This window comes from Salarias fasciatus, chromosome 17, assembly GCF_902148845.1.
Source record: "Salarias fasciatus chromosome 17, fSalaFa1.1, whole genome shotgun sequence".
Lineage (NCBI taxonomy): Eukaryota > Metazoa > Chordata > Actinopteri > Blenniiformes > Blenniidae > Salarias > Salarias fasciatus.
The window spans coordinates 11,689,693-11,711,178 of NC_043761.1; the positions used below are offsets into that span (position 1 = coordinate 11,689,693).

General features: G+C 42.9%; 1 protein-coding gene across 6 annotated transcripts in view; it reads right to left on the reverse strand.

The window, feature by feature from the left end:
- The window catches only part of LOC115404391 (ELKS/Rab6-interacting/CAST family member 1-like), a 112,728-nt gene extending 93,470 nt beyond the window's left edge, over nt 1-19,258 (reverse strand). For 2 of the 6 annotated variants that reach the window (XM_030113694.1, XM_030113693.1), the window contains exons 1-4: nt 19,031-19,257; nt 9,429-10,278; nt 7,660-7,737; nt 7,307-7,462 (exon numbers count right to left, since the gene is read on the reverse strand). In XM_030113694.1, coding sequence (XP_029969554.1) covers nt 7,307-7,462; nt 7,660-7,737; nt 9,429-9,929 — 735 coding nt within the window. In that variant the 5' untranslated portion in view covers nt 9,930-10,278; nt 19,031-19,257. Of the gene's footprint in view, nt 1-7,306; nt 7,463-7,659; nt 7,738-9,428; nt 10,279-19,030 lie in introns of all 6 variants that reach the window. The other 4 variants (XM_030113697.1, XM_030113695.1, XR_003933348.1 and 1 more) reach the window with 3 other exon arrangements.
- Nucleotides 19,259-21,486: the final 2,228 nt, after the last annotated feature.

Consider the following 21,486-nt stretch of genomic DNA (forward strand, 5'->3'; position numbering starts at 1 on the left):
GGTTTAAAAAAAGAGGAGAAGCAGGGGGAGCGAATGCTACTCTGCTGTCCCTGTGCACCAGAGTTAAAGTTTTATAAGATGACTGAGTGTTGAAGTCTCCTCCTTTTTCACTCCCCTGGCCTCCTCTCCTCTCTGTACTGTATCTCTCTTGCTCTTTCGAGCCCATTACTTGCTACTTTCTCTCCTCTGTCCATCTGTTTTCCCTCTCACGCCACCCCTGCCTGTATTTATCTTATTCCCTCCTTCTCTGCATCCAGCTCTCTCACCTATCCCTCCATCCTGCCTGAGTCAACACACAGGTCTGAGAACCATCTGTTACTGATGAGCATTCACGTGTGAGAAACACACACACGCACGCGCACGAACACACACACACACACGCACAAACACACGCACACGTGTTATGTTTCCATGCCTTCAAGGGACTTTGCATTGACTTGTACTCATTTCCTGCAGACTACAACAACTTACTGAACCCCAACCACAACCTTAATGTATGTTTTAATTCCAACCTAAAAATGTTAAACAGGAACCCAAACGTAGCCACAATTAACCAACTTTGGAAGAACCCGAATGAAAAAAGACACGATCCCCGATCTGTTTGGGACGTTTCCAACGGCGCCGCTATAAAGAAGTGGAATATGATGATATGATTACACACATTCGACTGAAGATTCATCTGTCAACAAGAAATAAGCTGTAACTGCAGGTGGCAGAAGAGATGCGGCAGGAAGCCACACATCGTCGCTGCATCTTGAAAAAAAAAAGCCTTTCAGACTTTGCTGAGGCTGCTGGTCGTCCCCTCCGGGACCGACCGATTGTAATGTTAACAAAGACAAACACAGTCACGCGTCTGCGAGCGGAGCGTCAGCCTCTTCACAGTTGACTGTGCAACAGCCAGCGTTTACAGGTCGTCTTCTTCGAGGTTAGTAACGACACGGTGTTAGCAAGGCTGACTTCAAGTTCTTCTATATAGATGGAAATAATTTTAGGGATGATTCTCAGAAGAGACTCACAAAGAAAGCACTTCATAAAATGGTTCAGTTCTTGGCTTGTTCCATTTTTTTCTTTTCAAAACTCATCTTTTTATTGGTTATGACCAAACGGTCGAGCCCATTTAATTGTATCACTGAACACAGTGGGGAGCATCACTGCTGAGCTGAGGGGCTCCATATAAGAGGCCGGATTCTTGAGGAATGTGCAAAATCTGTGCAGAATCCCTTTGCGTGTCTCGCTCTGTGTATCTGCACAGTCAGCTTTTTCTCTCCGACTCTCTCATTCCACAAATCCCTCTCTGCCTCTTCCTCCACTTCATCTGCAACACCCGTCCGAGAGAGTTACAACTCGGGTTCAAGATCAACCAGCAGCCATCAGGAGCTACGGTCCAATTCATGGAAATTCAAATTAGATGTGACGAATATCTCCAATGTCTCTGATCTGAAGAACAAAATGAAATGACACCAAATGGCTGAAGATGACAATAAATACAATACACAGTGCATAAAACAATATTACTCCGATCAGAACATCTCATTCCTTATTCATTCACAATCCCCTTCATTTATCCTCCGCTTGCTCTTGACAACCTCTCACCCTCTACCAACCTCGGCCTATTACGTCAATCTTTTCACCCTCTCTCCCCTTCACCCGTCTCCCTGCTGTCACATCTCCATCCATCAGCCGCTCAATTTCACCACATTTCATCTGCTTTCCTCGCCCCGATCTATGCCACCTATTCATCTCTCCTCTTTTGCTCCCTGCTCCTGGCTCTCATCCCCGACTCCACGGTTTGATCTATTCTTCCACTCCCCCGATTCCCTCCTTCTTCCTCTGTACATCTTATGCATCCTTACATCTCAATCCATCTTCCCCATCCTTCCGTCCACGTCAACCCGCTCTCTGGCTTTTTCACAGGTCTGTGACGGCACTCAGATTGCCGGGCGAAGCGTTTCCGTGGCCAGCTGGCACAGAAACGCCTGCTTTTCTGTACAGTAAATGGAAATCTAACACAGGAAACAATTGGCAGCGTCAAATTCTGTTGGTTTTGAACTAATTCAAGCCCACGAGGACAACTTCCCTGCCAACTCTTAAGTAATGAAATTGGAAGAGGAAGACGCTCCACTTAAATCTAGGTGTAATAACATTAAGTGCTGAGTAATGATCACAAGTCTTTCCCCTGTCAGCACACAGGCTGCTTCACCGTATCTGTCAGCCTCATCTTTTATCTTTAATTTAGAAATAGGCCTCCGTTTCTATTTGGTGTGTTCATTAAAAACAAGTGGAAAACTGTCTTCCGATGTGATTATCGAAACTAAGATGAACATTCCCACCGACGACAGGGAGCAGAGCCATGCTCTGGTGGCACCATCCATTTATACATTAACCTGAAGGCCTGATTTACTGTCATGTTCACACGGTGGAAAATCCACCGGAGCGCCAGTCCCCGCCTCTTTCTCATTCCCCGAGATTTCCCCTCTGAGCTAAAGAGAAAAGGAAGGATTATGAGAGAAAAGAGGAGCGTAAAGACAATCTCTCTATCTCATCAGATCCTCGATCCGAAGGCAGTGAAGTGTCACCCAGGTGTAACAGGGGCTGAGTTCAGGATTAAACCCGCTCGTTCACACACTCACTCACACTCTGGTGCTTTCATTTTAACAGAAACAAAACTTTATCTATACTGAAAAACAAGAGAAGGAGGGAATTCGGGCTTAAGCTTCTATGAAACACCTGCTTGAGGACAGAATATATTCATTATGAAGCTGGAGGACTGCGATACCAGTGTCATTCAACCAATTACAAGCACTCGATGCGGCATGGCTCAGCTGTGCGTGTGTGTGTGTGACAGGCAAGCAATTAGACGAAGGTAGGCTTTCACGACCTAAATATCCAGCTCGTTTCAGGTAGAAGGTGCAACGTAAATGGCCAGTATCAGTATTCTGCAAGATTGAGGCACAAAAAAGGAATCGAACGGAGCTGCGGGGGCTGAAAAGAAAAACCCTGAAAACAAGCACTGGAGCTCAAAGGAAGAACAAACAACCCGATCCGCTCGGATTCATGTAATATGATGAAGAAAAGTGTTTTCTCACACACACACCTTTGCGTGAGCACCTTCACGATGACGCTTAATAATTGAAGGGACTGAAAACAGTGCAGCAGTAAAAGCACAACAGCCGCTGGCAGCTGCAACTTCTCTAACAAACCTCCTATTTCCCAACAAACACACACAAATGGACGAAGAAAAACACTTTGTGTTGCATAATAACCAAGAACGTTCAATTCCCATATAAAAAAATACAAAGTTGTTGCATTCAAACAGAACAGTCCCTCTATGTTTCTGTGCATGTGTGTGTTTATTGTATACACAGTAACCAGCGTGAAATCTGGACATCCACAGACGCACAGTTGTGTATACAAAAGCCCCATTGTCCGGACACATATGTGAGCCTGCCAACCAGGAGGCAGATTCCCCCCTGGTACTCGCTGCTCTCGCTCACATCAATCACGCTATAAAATCTCAACGGCAGCCTGCATACATACAAGAAACAGAGCGTACGCAAACACACACGCCTATCTTGTCTCAGAAAAAAAAAAAACCCTGCTATATGTTAACAACCGCAAGCAATCCAACAGCTTCCACACAGACACCCCCCCGCCCTCCCTCGCTCAGTGTCAGTCACACACATTCAGCGACTTGCTGCGTCTGACGTCACGAGATGGTAGATCGCAGCCAGCGACCCCAGAAAGAAGCATACAGTGCCGTTACTGTTCAGGCCTGTGCGATTCAGCGCCGGGACAAATCGTGCACAAAGAGCGAGGAGCGGAAAAAAAAACTTAATTTAGTTAAGTGTATTAACTAGAGTGCACTCGATATTTTAACCGCACCGCATCTTTTCATAATGCTGCATTAAACCCTTGATGCCGTGGGTAGAGTCCTGTTGTTTATTTATAGAACAGAAGGATAACAAAACAAGATGCAAAAAGACTAACGCTGATTTTTTTTTGCATCAGAAATTGATACAAAGAAGTTTAGAAAGTTTTAGAAGCTTTCCTTTGGCATTCTGGACATTCCTTTGTATTTTTTCTTTTTTTTTTTTTTTCAGTGAGGGATTCGCCTTTTTTTCCAGCGTGAGACATTGTATGTACCTGCTGTGATCAAAGAGGTGGAACGAATGCAGTGAACACGTTCACACACACGCACTCCCGCAAATGACAAGAGAGACTAAAGCAGGTTTCAGGGGACTGAAAGGGACAAATGACACACACACACACACAGCGCTGAGCAGAGCGGACGGCAGTATAAAGACGTTTGCGTTTGTCCGACGACGGCACGTCCGTTCTGTTTAGATGAGTTCTGTGGCGAACCTGCTCCACAGGCCCAGATGGAGAGAGGGGGGAGGGGGGAGGGAGGCTGACAGTGGGAGAGAAATGGGAACACAGCAAAACAGAGGCAAGCAAGAAGTGAGCGTGAGGTGTGGGATGGTAACGTAACACAGTAACAGCTCGTACAGATAGGAGGGAATGATCATCTAAAACAGAGCAATGAGGAGACTGACACCGGAACAGACATGGCAACAAATATATATCTTTAATTACTGAGCAAGAAAAAAACAAAAACAGTAAACTAAAAGTATAATGTTAACTGTGCCCAGAAGGAGACTCAAGATTTCTTTTGGATACAATACATCAGATAATAATGCCACTTATGCAAAGAGGCTCTCACATTGTTCTCAGTCCAGTTCTCACCTTTTTCAGTAATTTGATTCAAGTTAATGTTTGCCTGGATGTGCAATCATCAACAAATGTTCTGGTCTTACTATCTGCTGCTTCTACTTCATTCCCCTTCATCATGCGGTGCAACAAGACTTAAATGAAAACAGGAAACCCATACAGTTTTTAAGATGGCTGTTTTTGATCAAATTCTTACTTAATTTGGTTTATAAATGTATAATTGTGCACTTCTGTTCATAAGGTTCAACTAAGCTAGTCATAGACTTGGCAGTTTTTAAGGCAGGCGTTTTTCAAAAGGTTTCCTACCCTCAAGGTTAAGACAATTTTTTTTATTTGGTTTTTCAGTTCCATGTTAACTGTGTTTTCTAAACTGTGTTAATGTGTTTATGTTGTGTTTACTGCTAATTGTGCTTTACCCAACAGGCCACACAATACAATTATGTGGTAATTAAAGTATTTTTATGTAAAAAAAAATAAAATAATAATAATAATAATAATAATAATAATAATAATAAAAATCACTGAATTCAAAAAAGGTTGACAAGTTGTAGTTCATCAAATGCTAGTAGGTTTCACAGCTTTTGGATAGTAAAAACAGTCTGATTATTATTTAGTTCTCAGTATTAGTCTAATAATAATTGAGAAACCGTACAAATTGATCAATTTTGAATTAATAAAATGTCAAGAATTGAGTTAAACTCATTTGACAGCACTGCATTTTCACTTCAATACTAACATTTTACTTTAATTTTGACCCACATTTCAAGATCAAACTTCCTCCTCATGTATTTTTCATTAAAATGGTCTTTTTATGGTCCTGTTACACATCAGGCTCAACAATACAATCAATTATTTACTAATTTCATCTCAGATTTATAAACCTGAGAAGAATGGAGAGTTTTGTTGGGCTGGTGCTGTAGCTACACTAACAGACACAAAGAATAGGAAGAAAAAAAAAGATGAGGAAGAGATAAAGACGGCAGCTGGCGGAAGAGAGGTGAAGATAGTGGGCCGAGCATGAAGGAGGAGGTGAATCAGCGAGGAAGTGTGGAGGAAAGAAAGGAAAGGAGGGAGGAGAGAGAGAGAGAGAGAGGGTGGAGGAGAAATGAGCATTCCTCAGAAGGGGCGTGAGCCGGCGTGGGTGTGTGTGTGTGCGTGTGTGTATCTGAACTCACATATCCAGAAAAATTACTTGGAGGTAACTTAATTCAATTCCTAACACACAGAAGATGGTGAAGACAGAGGGGCGGAGGAGGGAGGAGAGAGGGAGGGATGACTTAGCATGTGATGACAGAAACGGGGAAAAAAAAAAAAAAAAACGGAGAATGACTCAGAAAGTTTGAAATAAAAGGAGAAACGCAAAAAAGCCAAGAAATCAGCCGAGTGAGAGAGTGAAAGCAGGAAATGAAGGGAACAACTGAAAGTGAAAGGAACTATGACAGAGAGCATTCAGGAGAGACATTAGAGATCAGAAAATATTCCTGCAAGTCCTGACATGTGTAGTGACTCTGGTACGGCGCACGCACGCACACACACTCACACACACACACACACACACTCACTCACACAGCATGCAAGTGTGAAGGACGAGAGGATTTTTCTTTTGCTGGCAGCTGGCCCACGACATGATAGATTTATCAAGCAATGATCTTTTCCATCGTTCGTCTGATCTGCTCTCACTTGAGCGCTCGCTTGAATGAATGTGCTCCCAACTCACAGCGACAGCACCCCCAGTTTATATACATTCAGCGTGGAGATGCACGCTGGAGTTTTGGGAACGCCATCAAAGCCTTAAATAAAACTCCATGCAAGCCCACGCACGAGCAGGTGAAGGAGACCAAAATGCAAATGTGATTTTCCTCAATTAAAAAAAAAAAAAAAACCAAAGGAGCAATCACCGAGGACTTTGTGCGCTGGTTTCATGATGACAATGTGCGAAATGAGGCGCCGGGAAGCGGCGAGCGGCTGCGAGCGTGCGTGCATGTCATCTCTTGTATAATATTTCAGGCTGCTGCCAGACAAGCGGAGTCTCTGTCTCTTCCAGATGGCCTCGGTACCAACAGACAGCTGGGAGTCCCCGACCAGGCGGCCTGTTTCATCTGCTCACCTATCTGCAGGGCCTTCTTATAGTGACCAGACAAACCCACCAGAACGGGCCATGTGCCACTCACAAAGTTTTTACATGCAAGAAGTCTGAACTGAACTGAGCGCCTAAACTGCAGGTAGGTAAGGATACAAAAAAGGAAAAAAAGAAAGAAAAACTCCCAAATCCAACAGTGATGCTAAATAAATTTGGGCTAAAGGGAAACCTCTAACTTGGTCTCCTGGCTTTCTGAAGTTTAGAGGAAATCCAGGTCCTGGGTGGGCTGGTGAAATGAACAGGATATTACATCTGACGTACTGACTCCCCTCCATCGCTTAATTTGTTCTTGGACTGAGCAACAAGCGAAGGCAGCCAGTCCACAGATAAAAATAACAGGAGCTCACTGCGGGGAGATGGTGCGTCACAGAAACACACACACACACACACACACACACACACACACACACGCACATGCACTTTGCGAGGCGTCCTTACCTGCGTTTCGTCCTGCACCACTCTGTATTGCTCCTTCCACACCGTCATCTTGGTGGCTTCGTCCTTCCTCAGCGCTCTCTCCTTCTTCAGCTCCGGACTCCAGAACGTCTTGATGGAGTTCATGGAGGAGCTCAGTTTGGACTCTTTGGCTTCCAGCTATTAGAAACAAACATTTAATTTCATTTTCATTATTTGGCAAAAAGTCTACAATTAAATTCAGAGAGTAACTTGACTCTCTCTACTGCTTTCAGTTTCTGGCTCATTATACAGTGAAGCCAAACAGCAGAGTTGATATTTTACTCATATAAAGTAAAAATTGATGGATTGATCCAGAGATGTATCGGCGTCCTTACTTCTCTGCGCAGCAGCTCGTTCTCTCTCAGCACTTCTCTTAACTGAGTCTGCAGGTCTGACATCGCGCCGTCTCTCACCTGGTCACAACACAAGAGAAGAAAACACCAGCAGCTCTCATACATGTTTGTGATCTTCGATTATTAGTCAGGCTAGACAGACACAGAGGGATAGGTTTAGCAAAGTAAACTGAAGATATAATGCGTTAATTGGTCAGTTTTATGGCACTTAGCAAGATATTTCAGGAATTTTCATATTACACGTATTTTAATGAATCTGCGTTGACTTTGAAAAGTTTATTTTTCATGTCTCTGCCTGAGTACAGAGTGAAATCTTCAAAATGTGTGAAAGTAATCAATGACAAGTAGAAATGCTCGAGAAATTTCTGTTTAAGGAGGAAGGAGGAATCGGAGGAGGAGAACAACCTCTTCCAGAGATGAGCTCCTCCTGTGACTAATGGTGCAGAGGGAGTGGGACGGCAGACCTCGCTCTATTTAAACTTGCTGTGTGAATGCCCACACTGTTCTTGTTTTATTTGGTCGAAGGGGCGACTTAAGAAGAAAATAGTAAGCGTTAAACAGTTTGCTAAAGCCAGCTCAAAACCTCCCCTCACCCTCAATCCACAGTGAGCAAGCATGAAGTGTATCTGGAGGAGAAAGTATTTAGTCGCCGACTCCAGCTGATTCTGCCCTGACAATGTAATTTTTTATTCAAATGAACAGGATGTTCGGAGCTGGATCTCCAAGCACGTGTCCTGAAATGCTGCATTGCTTCTCAATTAAATCAAATAGACTTCAGAATGAAAAACAACAAGAATGTATGCATATTTTTTATATATTCACATTGGGGATGCGTGTGACTAGTCACCTAAATGATTAAACACCCGTCTCTCCCTCGCTAGTCAGCTCCAGAAATATTAGTAGGCCGGTGTTTTATTCATGCACAAGGCGCTGGTTAGCTGTCATGCAGCCGCCCATCACTAGTGGTCAGACAGAAGCCCTCTGCAGGGAGACCTTCTGTGCTTTTTGTCTAGAAAATAAAAAACTGTGACAAAATTCATCCATACCAGTACACTATCCTGCACTGACCTGCCCAGTCTGAGACAATAACACACCTCATCATGACAAGATATGCTTGATCCTAACTTTTTAAGGCTTTAGGAAGTTATTGTGGAGCCGGAATACACCAAGAAAAACAAAAGCATATAAATATTACTGCCATGGATTAAGAATTCATGCTTCTTTTCTAAGCTAATTTTGCAGCTGCCCACCAAATGTTATTGCGGGACGTGATGGCACGATCACCTCCTCCTCTTCCTCCTCCAGTGTTTGCATTAGGACTCCTCCCCATGATAACCACCCTCAGCCTGCATGACACACTGGCTCCACACCCACCCAGACTCATATTGTTCTGAGGCATGTTCAGTATTTTCTGGGACAATCGTTAAAAAACTTCACTGTGAATTGATAATAATTCTCACTGTTTTGATGAATGTTTTCCTCTTTTTAACTTGTCTATAAGCCTTAATTAAGATTTTTGTTCAGCCAGTATTGAAATTAGCATGCATCGTTCTCTGAAAACTGCAAATTTAAAGACATTGTAGCTCTACTTTAAGTTCTATTACACATTACAGAAGTAAAGATTCACACACGCTGTGATCAGAGTGCATATATCAGAGTACTTTGGCTACTTCATGCTGCACACTTTAACCTTCACACACTGTTTGCTTCGAGCTAGCACCGATAAGAAATAACAGAGCGGGATGCTTCACCTGTCTCATGGAGTGGGGCACTGTGGCCGCCTGTGGGGGCTGATTCTGCAGTTCCCCTCCAAAAGCGATGGCGTCGCTGGCCATCAGGGCTCCACCGCCGCTTCCTCCAGTGTTGATGTTCGGGCTGCTCCCCATGATGGCCGCCCTGACCCCGTACGGGACCCTGGCTCCGGCCCTGCCCAGGGTCATGGTGCTTTTGGGTAACGAGGGATTCAGGCCGCTGCCCAGACTCCCGATGCCCACCGGGTCCTCGGCCGTGTCGGTGAAGTACATGGGCCCCCCGGTGGCGTAGGCAGCGTTCAGAGACTGGATGTTCTCCATGGACAGGGTCTTTCCGGTGCCAGTGAGTCCTCCGGTGGAGCTGCTGCTGCTGTTTCTGCGGTGCCCCAGACGCGGGGAACGAGGGAGGCGCGGCGAGCGGCCTGGACTCCCGGACATCGAGCCGTTCCCATTGGATCCCACGACGTCCAGCTTGGAGACGGACCGCGAGCTTCCATACATGGCGAGATAGTGCTGGGCGTATACGGTGGATATGTAAGAATCAAAGGACTGAATAAGGTTCACCCAAAAAACATCCTCGAAAATCACACAAAATACAGATGAGTGAAAGCAGTGATTATCAGCTGGATTTCCCAAAAAAAACTGAAACTTGAAGCTGAATCTCTGCTAAAAGAAATTCTGGTCAGTCTTCTGGTGTAGCTCTTCTCGAATTTAAAAATGTCATAGTGTTGACACAGCTGTGATCAAGGCCTTTCCAAAACCTCGTTGTAATCCATGGGCTTTGCTAGAGAGCAGTAATCAATCACAAATCCCTTTAGGTGGAAGGCGATGAGAAGGATGACGAGATCACCTGGAAAAAAAACAAAGAAAGACCTGTGATCACATGAACAAAGACGTGCTGCACCGAAGATAGAAAACATGTGCGTAGTTTGACTTAATCAGCAAGTGTTTACCAGCTGAGTGTGACTTAAAGCAGACACTGTTTATTCCCCGTCCCGTCAGATAAACATCTCTGTGTTTCGGAGCAAATCGATTTTTTGATTCTGGTTTCTGGCCTCATGCTCTCACACTGGCCAGATTACTGTAAAATGACATAGATCCATCTTCTACCATTTATTTATTTAACTTAGGGTGGCTGAAGGTCAGTCCCCTCCCTGAACAGACTCCTTCTTTAATGCACCGAGCTTCACTCCTGTCCTCAAACTCTCAAGGCTTTCGTATCAAACCACTTCACTCAGTATGCCGTTGTTTTTATTTCTCTTAGGTTTCCCGCAGATATCTCTGTCTTTGGAGCTAAAAGTTGAGGTCCTCCATCCTATCAGCGTGCACTAACAGTTTGACATTCTCTATTCTGTTCTTTTCTGTCTTTGCTGTCAGACTCCAACTGGTGGAGACAGATGGTGCCACCACTGAGCCAGGCTCTGTTTGAAGGCTTCTTCCTGTCAAAAGGAAGTTCGTCCTCTCCAACATCCCTCATGCCTGCTCATTTGGGAATAGTACTTGTGTCACTTCTTTGCCTTGTTTTTTTTTTTTTCTATCTGCTTTATGTAAGTAAAAAATGACTCACTGAGCTGAACAACAACACACAAGGAACACCAATGCATTATTTTCTGCACAGGCCGATACAGATCTTTAAACGGCGCAAAACAAAGACACAGTCCAAGGAGTCTAATCCGCTTCTTTTTCTCTTTCTATTTACACATCCAAAAACAAAAGATCGTATTATCTCAATGGTAAGACATGGAATAAAGCGAGGGATGAATCATCTATCAGCTAAAGAACAGCTATAGACGCTAAAAATACAAACTGTAATTCTGTGTCTTGGATGAAACTGAACGATCAAATAGTATTCTGCCTAGAAACAGTGTGTGCGTGTTGGATTAAATAACCTCAATAATAAAACCAATTAACCCAGTCAGGTTAATGAATCTTTCCAATCCCGTCTTACCCTCGCACACTCAGCTCACAGAAATGTTGCCTCCTTTTGCACACGATGAGCATAATTCATGGGAGCACATGTGTTTCTGGAGAACGTCACGGGGGTTGCTGTAAATTTTGAGCTCGCAGCGATTCTGAATGCTGTAATATCCCAGGTGCTCATGAAGTATGCATATTTGTATGAACAACATTGGAAGAATTGAAAAATGGAGAAAATTTAAGATTTATCTAATTTCAGCTTCGGTGTAGATGTCTGGTGTAGATCTGGGGTTATGGTTGTGTTGCTGAGTGTCCATGGAGACAGAAATCATTGTGCCTGCAGACACATGACCTGTTGGACTCACACACACTGGTCATTTGATCCACACTCTCCCCTTGCAACCAGTCAGCAGACACAAGGGAGAAAAACCCTCATTATTTAAGCAGGAATTCATGGCTGAGTGTTTTGACCTTAAAGCTGCTGTTTGACTTAAACAAATAAATTCGGCACTTATTAAGCAGACGATCACGAGCGTCGGGGCAGCTCGTGGACGCCACTGATCAAAGTTAAACAAACACAGTCAGAATGGGGTCGCCCTCTCCTGTTTCCTGGTATCTGAGAAGCAGAGATCTAAGGCTGGGGAGACGCTACCGACAGCCAGTCAGTTCCAGCAACACACTCACACACGCTGAAACGTAAACAGGGACCATCTGCTCCGGCTCCCTTTGGGCCAAAAGCGCACACCTGGACAGAAACAGGCCAGGACCCTGCCTCCAGCCCAGGCACATGCACACACACACACACACTTACATGATACTGGCTCACATGTACGAGCGCACAGGGGAGCAGAACACTCAGCATATGTGATCTCCACGATCTAAAACAAATACACAAACACAGATAGATCAACCCCCGAGCAAACAGACCCTGAACCCAACATTAACGGAAGGACACACACACACGCACATCAGTTCAGTGGCCGTGAGTGATCACGTCCACACACACACAAACACACACCGATCTGACGCCTCATTGGTATCAGTGTTACACTGCAGAGAGGAGAAGTGAGTCTGGGGCTTTCCTCCTCGTCCTCCTCCCCCCTGCAGGCCTGCTGACCTGTATATAATGGATACACTCATGTCCCAATTTTCATTATGATGCAAAAATGCCCTGCTTCTTTAGATTTCACTGAAGCATTTATTGAACACACACTAAAGCCTGTTCGTATATGATGGTTTCAGGTTAAACAGTTATAAATACAGTATTTATTAAAACAGTAACCGATGTGCTCAAAGGCTTTTCACACTATTTATTTTAATCTTAAAAAGGGCTTTGTGGAAAGCACAAGACACACTGTGTTGTGTTCGGGGCAGACGTTATCTGTGGTGGTTTACTGGGCTTCAAGTTAAACACAAATGTCTTAGATTTCAAAGAAAACCAGAAACAAAGTAAGAACACCACCGGCTACACACAAACACACCAGTGACGCAGGAGGCATCATGGGATCCGGGGAGATCCAGCATATGACGGTCCGAAAACAGACCCGTCTGCAGGCTCAGCATCGTTTCACACAACTGTGAAGAAAAAATGCTGGAAGAAACATCTGTGAAGCAGCGCAGCGATGTGAGTTCACAGAAGTTCAACGTCGACCTGAGAGACAGTAAATCTTCACTCGAGTTACTCTCTACCTAGTTTCTTACTTGTCATCCACAGATGCAGTTTGGTGAATTTCAAAGAAACTGAAAAGAATTGGTGATTGACATTTTTAGCAGATTTAGTTCCATGATTGGCAATGTTACCTAAATTTGTGAGCAAATCCAAATCAACAACTGGTTGCTCATTTTCTCTGATAATCGTTGGAACTTTCAAATAGCAGTGAATCACTAAAAATTTTTCCCAGAGGTTATCATGACATTTTCAAATTTCTTGGTTTCGGCTTGTCAGTGGTAAAAAAAAAAAAAAAAAAAATCAATGTCACGGAAAACAAAACTCTTTTAAGATTCATTTTTTATCACAATCAATTAAAAACCAACAGACTAAAATCTGTGATAAGATTAAAGTAAACCTTTAGAAATGCTCCAATGGAATCAAAAAAACCTTCTGTTTTTGATTGTGAACCAGGACTGAAAATCAATCTGACAACTAAAACTTTAAAGTCTACTAAACAATCCAAAGGAGACACATCTCCTCTGTTCGCATTAATATCCAGAACATTGTGTGTAGCCAGAATGGACAGCAGATAATATTAAAGTTATCACCTATTGCAGTGGAATTTTTCAGTAGAACTAACCTGTAAATTTTAACTATGTCAACTTGATGTTGATGCAGCTAACTTGTTCTTGAAGCACAAGAATGATTATCATTTATTCATGGATTTCTGCGGCAAAATGCTCCTGCATTTTTCATTTATTGACATGGGTCGTTTTCCAGTTCTCAAAGCTAAAAACCTCCCATACTGTACCATTAAAGAGAGGTTTATGATCATTAAAGATGATTTTCAGATGCATGTTTACAGATAAATGTCTGATTCTTCTGCTCTTCACCTTCCTCCTCCTCCCCTCCGTGATGCTTTCACTTCTTCCTGCGGACTCTCTCACTCAACATCAGCATTCCTGAAGGTGTTCATCATGTTCTATTTATGTGACAACCCCACATCCGTCTGTTGCTCCCTACAGTGTGGCACACACACACACACACACACACACACACACACACACACACACACACACGCACACACTCAGCCTATACTTAGCCAACTGGTGTTTGAGCGTGGCGGCTAAATTTGACAAAGTTCTCCTCTCGCCCGGCGATCGGGGCTCATGAAAACACATTAAGTCCACAATATCGCCGCTCTCCGTTGCTCTGTCTGCCCCGCTCTGATCTGATCTGGCTGGAAAGGACTCGCTGGTGCTGTCCGGGTTTACGCACATCTCACCGAGAGTCGTCTCGACAGCGCTGCTGAAGGGGAGAGGCGCGCTCAGTCTGAACCTAATCTGTGTGAAGATTTTAAGGGGGTGACCCGCCGTTCACTGGATTCAGCTTTTCGTGGCATCTTTATTCACTACAACAACAATATTACATTACGTGAAACGCCTCAGCCTCACCTGTAGTCGCTTGCAGTCCTTGTGAGCTGCTCATCCTTTGGCCTAATTCTACTCCAGTGTTGGACGCGGTTTCCTGACATTAGAAATGATTTCTGCTTTGGGATTTGTTGTTGAAAATACCAGTGCTCTTTCTCTTGCCTCTAATTCTCACCCACTTTGACTGGGTCATGTTGTGAGGTTTCTTTTCCCAGTACCGACGCAAATAACTAGAGCAAATTTTCACTTTTTTTTTAACCTCTATGTATACAGGCAATCTCACTGAGACACCAGTTTCCAGCTACTGGTATTTCAATTAATTACGATTAATCACTTTCATGTTCGCAATTCTTTCATTTAGACTTTCCGGAGCATGAGTGCATTGGAACATAATTTATTCTTCTGCCTTTTACCAAACGTGCATTTCACATGATGATAATGCGAATAAAATTGGGATTATGGAGGACCATATTAGAATCACTGTTGATGCTAGGCGTGGCAGCAGCTTTATCTTTTTAGCCACGTGTGTCAAACTCTTTTTAGCTCAGGGGCCACATACTTTCCGCTTTGTTTCCAGCTGCTTCAACAGAATAACTAATATATAACTACAAATCCAAGACTTCAAGAATGAGAAACTTAAGAAAAGAATCACATACAATAACACTTTTTTTAACAGAACACAACTCGTGTCCTCCTGTTAGTAGAGCACCGAGCATGATGTATCTGGGTTCAGGTTGCAGTTCTGGGAGAAACAGCATGCTACATAAAAACTAGCTACAGTCCACAGTGGAGGCTGCCATGGCTTGTCTGGCAATGCTTATAGACTGAAATATCTTTAGAAACATGATTGAGCTGAAATCCAACTTTGCACTCTGCATTTCTTGGCTGCACTATTCCTTCAGCATGCAGTTCATTTCACCAACTCCAGGTAGCATTCACTGTGTTGCATTACTGCAGGAACTGTTCACATCTGGCATTCAGTTTTAGGGTCAAGTGTTGTGTATGTTGGGTTTTTTTTTTCTGCTAAAAATGAATGATTCTTGCACTATGCAGTATCATACAAAGGAACAGATAGAAACACTTTGCCATTTTCTGTCACCTGTTTTCAGCCTCCTGATTGCACTGAAGCAACGTGCTTCTGGAAATCTGTGGCGTCTTCCACTGGGACTGCTGTGCCAGTTATTCTTCTGATGGCTGCAGTGATGCTATGTTGTTCTGTGTTTTGTTGTTTGTCGGCTGTTTCCTTCCTAAAGGTTTTATTTTTTTGTCTTGTGGCAGTGTCTGGTTTACATAGACACCAAGGTTTCATTCTGTAGAGCCAACTTAAAAGATTTATGTACTAAATGTTTTAATACATAGGAAACATGTGATCCAGTCTTACCTAACTTTAAAGTTTATATTTTTACGAGGGTTGCTTGATATCTTATAAATGTTCTTGCTGCTGCTATATCAACATTCACAACACACATAAGATGGGCTGGGCTGTAATAAATTATACATTTCTATGTGTTCATGCTCTGCATGTCAACATATTTGGTAAATCCAACGCACAGAAGCACAGAAAAGAAGGGGAAATAACTGAAAACGACAAAAGCAGCAAACTGCTCTGCTTCTGCATCGCTGCAGGTCAGAACTTCAGATGCACGTGTATTCAAAAAAATAAATACTGTGCACTTTTGTCTGTAAATGGATCATAGAACAGAAAGAAATCCACAAACATATCAACGTCATACTGCTACTGAAAGACTGCACATATAACTAATGTCATCAGCAAACGTGAAAGATAAGCTTCCTTCTGTAAACCGGTTTCTCTGATACTGATTTGGCACAGTACACAGGTCGTACTGTGGTGTTGTTTGTTTTAAAGCAGGTTCAATATTGGCAGTTTGGCCTGAATCCAAGGTATATTATTGACGCCAAAATATGAGCGCAATCTGATTCTGAGTTATGTATTATCTACTTCATTACAACACAAGTAAAGCCCTTTATAATTTGGGTAGAAATCTTGAAGGAAGAATATTTATGATTGTCACAGTAAGACCTTCTTTTCTTTTTTTTTTAATTCCTAAATGACACTCATTAAACACTGTGACAGTAAGCAAGAACCAGATGATGTCTACCGGTCCTATCTGTACATATATAATATGTTTTTGCGACACTGGAAAGCACAACACTGATACGGGACAGATAGCATCAGCTCCACTCTATTGTGTGTCACAGGAAATTAATCTCCGATGTAGGCTGAGCAAACAAAATGCATATGCAATCAGGAGTTCTCACACACACACACACAAATCCATGTACACAAACGCAATGACGCACAAAAACACAGGGATGTCACGCACATGCAGAAACACACATCACACTTATCTAACGCTGGCTGCTGCTGCCCACATAACAAATATGGAAAGTGGACCGCCGAGACTCCACAATTAGCATAAAGGCAGGGAAGCACGAAACTAATTCCGAAGTGTGTAGCAGTTAATAGGAGAAAAAGTGAGAGCGTAACTCCCCCAGGCTCATCCTGCAAAGAGGAATGTGCTCGTACAATCAGCGCGAGGCCAGGTTAAATGAGAATAAAAGGAGAAGGTGACCCCAGGCATCCTCTGAAGCGTCTATCAATAAACAGTCACTCTCGCTGTGACGACATATAAATAGATCCTGCCATAGCAAAGCAATTACCAAAAACTTTAATGAATAAATAACAACAAACATACAGAATATATTAAAAAGGAAAATACATAAAGTACATAAAGTGTGTGCAAATGTAAAGCACTTTGATCTGTGTTGTTGCTGAAATGTGTTACATAAGTTTAGGAGAATATTTCCATCCAATAAAACAAGTAACTCTTCTCATGCTGGTGAATTGCTTTTAATTGAAAAATCTGGTTTTGGTCATGTTGTGGTGTATTGGTTAGTAGCTCTGGGTTGGATCCCTGAGTTGAGAGTTTATCTGATCTCTAATTAATGTCTCCAACAAAAGCTCCCATCTGGTTCACGAGATGAGTTTGTAAAAAACACTATTTTTCACTAACAGTACTTGATGTTGATGCAATGCTCGCTTGTGGCAAGATCAGCCGATGTAATGCATCTCTGAGAGGCAGAATTGCAGGAGTGATCATTGACATTTATTCCACCATATAGTTTTATCCCATTTCTTCATGTCTTAGCATTTTTCAGGATGATTCCCTGATATACTTTTTGTACTGTGATCTTTAAAAATAGAGAAGTGTTGGATTATTATAGGATTGTTACTTTACTTTGTTTTTTACACAAAATGAAAGGGAAATTTTGGAGTTGCCAGATTTAATAGCTTATTATGCTGTATCTTCACTGGCTTTCTACCAAATTTTATATCAGATTGGAATGAAATATCTGTGTTTTGATATTGACGTGGTGATTAATTAATGATTGAATGATTCATTCTAAAAAACTATAAGGAAAAATGCATTTCCCTGACCATCAGATTTTGTGGGCGGTCCACACTGCACACTGAAAACCACTGCTTGAGGGCAAGTTGTTTTTACCTTTCACAAAAAGCCTTCAGACAAAGGAGAGGACTTTGAATAGTGTGCACAAAGGTTCACTGGGGATCAAAAGTGCAGATATGCAGCGGGGAGAATGGGCTAGGCCTCTGCAAAGTTTTGCAAAAGGATTCCACCGGAGAAAAAAAGTTTAAACATCCCCAAGCAACCCTAACCCAATGCCAAGACTGAGGTGTGCAGAGTCTGGGCATTTAAACATGTTTACAATCACCTCAGTGAACGGAAGCAGCCCAGTTCCCTGACTGGATGTTCCCGGAGGAGGGGCCGTGCAGAAAAAGTTGGGAAAAATGGAGCTGAGGGCGGAACAAGAAGGAAGTCACGGGCTCCGACTGCCCCCTTCACTCCTCCACCTTCATCATGGCACGTTTATGCTCTGCTGCAGTTCATCTGGCTGACAGATAATGTTGTTATCGATGGATCTTTTAGTCTGATATGAGCAGTTCTGCAATCTGTCAGCTGGCTGCAGAACTTGAGAGACCCTGCAGGAAAAATTACAACGCAGCTAAAAAGTGCTAAAAGATGCGACTTAAACCTTCACATTGACATCCGCAGGTTCTCGTTAAGCGGGAGTTTTCGTGATAACACCGGAGATTATAAAAGGCAATAATGTCAGCAAACAGGCGGTGCAAAATATTCCAGGAATGCGCGCGCCAGTGGTTTGGAGAAAGGCTGTCAGAGGCTTCGTCTGCAACACAGCGGACGGTCTCGTAATCGCATTTGGAGGAGCGGAGACTGGACGTGCAGTTATTAGCCTGCTATTCCAGGGGAAAGCCTCTGGCTGCGCGGCCACGACCGGAGACGAGGGGAAAAGCTCAGCTGTGTGCGCTCACAGTGTGACAGCCCGAGCCGAGCGCACAGCCAGCATCTGCAGCCATCACATTTTAACTGTTATTGTTCCTGCTCAGGTCCTCCAAAGCGTGGAGGCACACACATACACACACTGTACATATCTCCGAGAAGTGGCAACACACACACACAACCACACACACACTAGGCCCTGTGTAATAAAGCATGCATGTGCACGCGGTAACACTGGCGTGTTGAAGTTGCCATACTCACTGCGGCTCTGGAACAAGGTCCGTGTTTCCAAAAGAAAAAGGCCAGTCACATATCCCCCTCCTCCTCCTCCTCCTTCTCCTCCTCAGTTCTCCTGCCGCTGTCAACCTACAAAGTGACGCCTCGTGAGGTAACAGACGGTCAGTCGAGGTGAGCGGCTCCGTTTCGGGGGTCCCTCCCTCCTCCGTATCTGTCTCTCCGTCCCTCGTCTCTCGCTCCTCTCTCTTTCCCTCTTTTCCGTCTTTTCCACCGCTGGCGGCTTTCCCCGGCGCTCCGCTCGGGCGCTCCCGTGACGTCACGACGGTGGAGCGCGCGCCCCCGACACGTCAAATCCCCCCCTCTCGCTTTCCTCGCGGGCGCGCGTGCACGGTAATCTGATAATCTATTTTTAAAGTGAAGCCTTTATGGGACAAAAATATGGAGGATTAAAAGTGCCCAAAACTGTAATAAATAAATAAACATATCATGAAATAATTACTTAAATATGCGACCAATTAATTATAATTGAAAATAAAAACATTGTTTAAAAAAATGTCTTCAAAAGTTCATCCAAATGAATACCACAATGTTCATAACCATAAACCCGTGAAATATAGTTAATGAGCACTGCATTTTTAAGAACTTTATTTGGAAAAAAATAAACAATACAAACAATATATTACATTATAGTTTATAACAAAGAACAAACTATATTCCATGATAATAAATAGTTTAACTAACCAATTGATATACGAACGTACACACACATACATGCTGTCTAGCTGTCACTATTGTTACTTTATCCACCCAGGGTTCCATTATATTTGTAGCCCTAATCTGAATGCAACACTGTCATCATTCATCTATCACAAAAAAAACATTCCTTTGTACCTGTGTTTTTGTTTGTTTTTGTTTTTTGGGAGGGCGGGCTTTTCTGAAGCACATTTACTGGTTTCATGGAACAACCTGAAATTTCAAACTTTTTTCTTCATTTTTCATACCAAGCAACACGTACAGTTAAAAGTTCCAGTCAAGTATAATTGCTTTTTTATGAATTCATTTGAAAATTACTGGGAAGTGGATCATTTCTTGCATTGAACCTGATTAGAGTTTTTGAAATTCTGAGTGGATTCCACAGGTTTGTATTTAAATACTCATTTTCAAATCATCCAAATAATGTTGGGAAAAGCTAAAAAATAAAAATGTGCACACTTTCGAACATATTTGGACGATTACTAACCAGAGAAGAACCAAACCTGAAACCAGCTGGAGGACAGACGAAAAAGAATCAACACTGCCTCCTTATGTACAACATTGGCATGACTGAACTTTTTAAATAGTGGCCCTTAAAAACTTGCTCCTGACTATTTGGTCTTTGAGTGTCCATGTCCTGCATGTTCTAGAAGTCTCCCTGCTTTAGCACACCTCAACCTGATATTGACTTCTTCATCAAGCTTGTGAAGAAGCTCAGTAACGAGCTCTAATTGCAATCAGGTGTGGTGCCATTGGGAGAGACATAAAACACGCAGGACTGTGGCACTCAAGGCCCAGAGTTGTGTACCCCTGGAGGATGACATGGACCAACTTTTAAAGCTTGGATCCACAAAAGGAATGGGGTTAAATGGATATCTCACAAAAACAAATGATAATCACACAATCTCTCATTTTTTCTAGTAAACTGCTAATTCAAATGTATGATAAAATTGAAAAAAAAAAAGAATAAAAATCAGATGGTGGAAATAAAATGCTATATTTTATGTTTTAAGAAAAAAACCATAAGCTATTTAACTACTTTGCAAGCATAAAACATGCAAAACTGCGTGAGTTCGGTCTACAGTGATGGTAAACCTTTACGCTTGATGTGTTGTAGTCACTGATTTGTTCACTTTCACTTGTCTGTTCAATGATGTGCAGTGATGGTTAGATATCAGATGTCTGGCAGGTTTAGAGTCCACAGGCTGTATGTTTGATGACTAAATGACCTACATACGTCAGTATGTGGTGTATATAATAAATCCTGGCCAGTCTGACCTCTGAGGTTTCCCTTCCTTCCTTCAGTGTCAATCCAACACACAGTTCTAAATCATCCTGAAGATTTTATTTCGACCAACAAGACACTGACAAAAAGGCACTGACACACACACACATGCAGACCAACACAAACATACACTGTGTCCCAGTTCCCTGGGCGCCAGTCAGTCAGCCAGCTGAGGTATAAATAGTGCGCTGGCTAAAGTTCCCCTTGAGAGAAACACATCAGGAGCGACGGACCAATGCAATCTTCTGCTATCCTAACGAACAGTGAGGATTTATTCACTGTGTTGGCGTCTTTCTGTTTTCTCTCACAGTGAAGACTTCAAGTAGAGTTCTGAAATGAAAATACATTCAAAATGCTTTGTTTGCGGCAGTTTTATTGCTTTTATATTGGGGCTTTAATTCTGCAGATCTGAACAGAAAGTCATGCAATTACAAAACAAAAA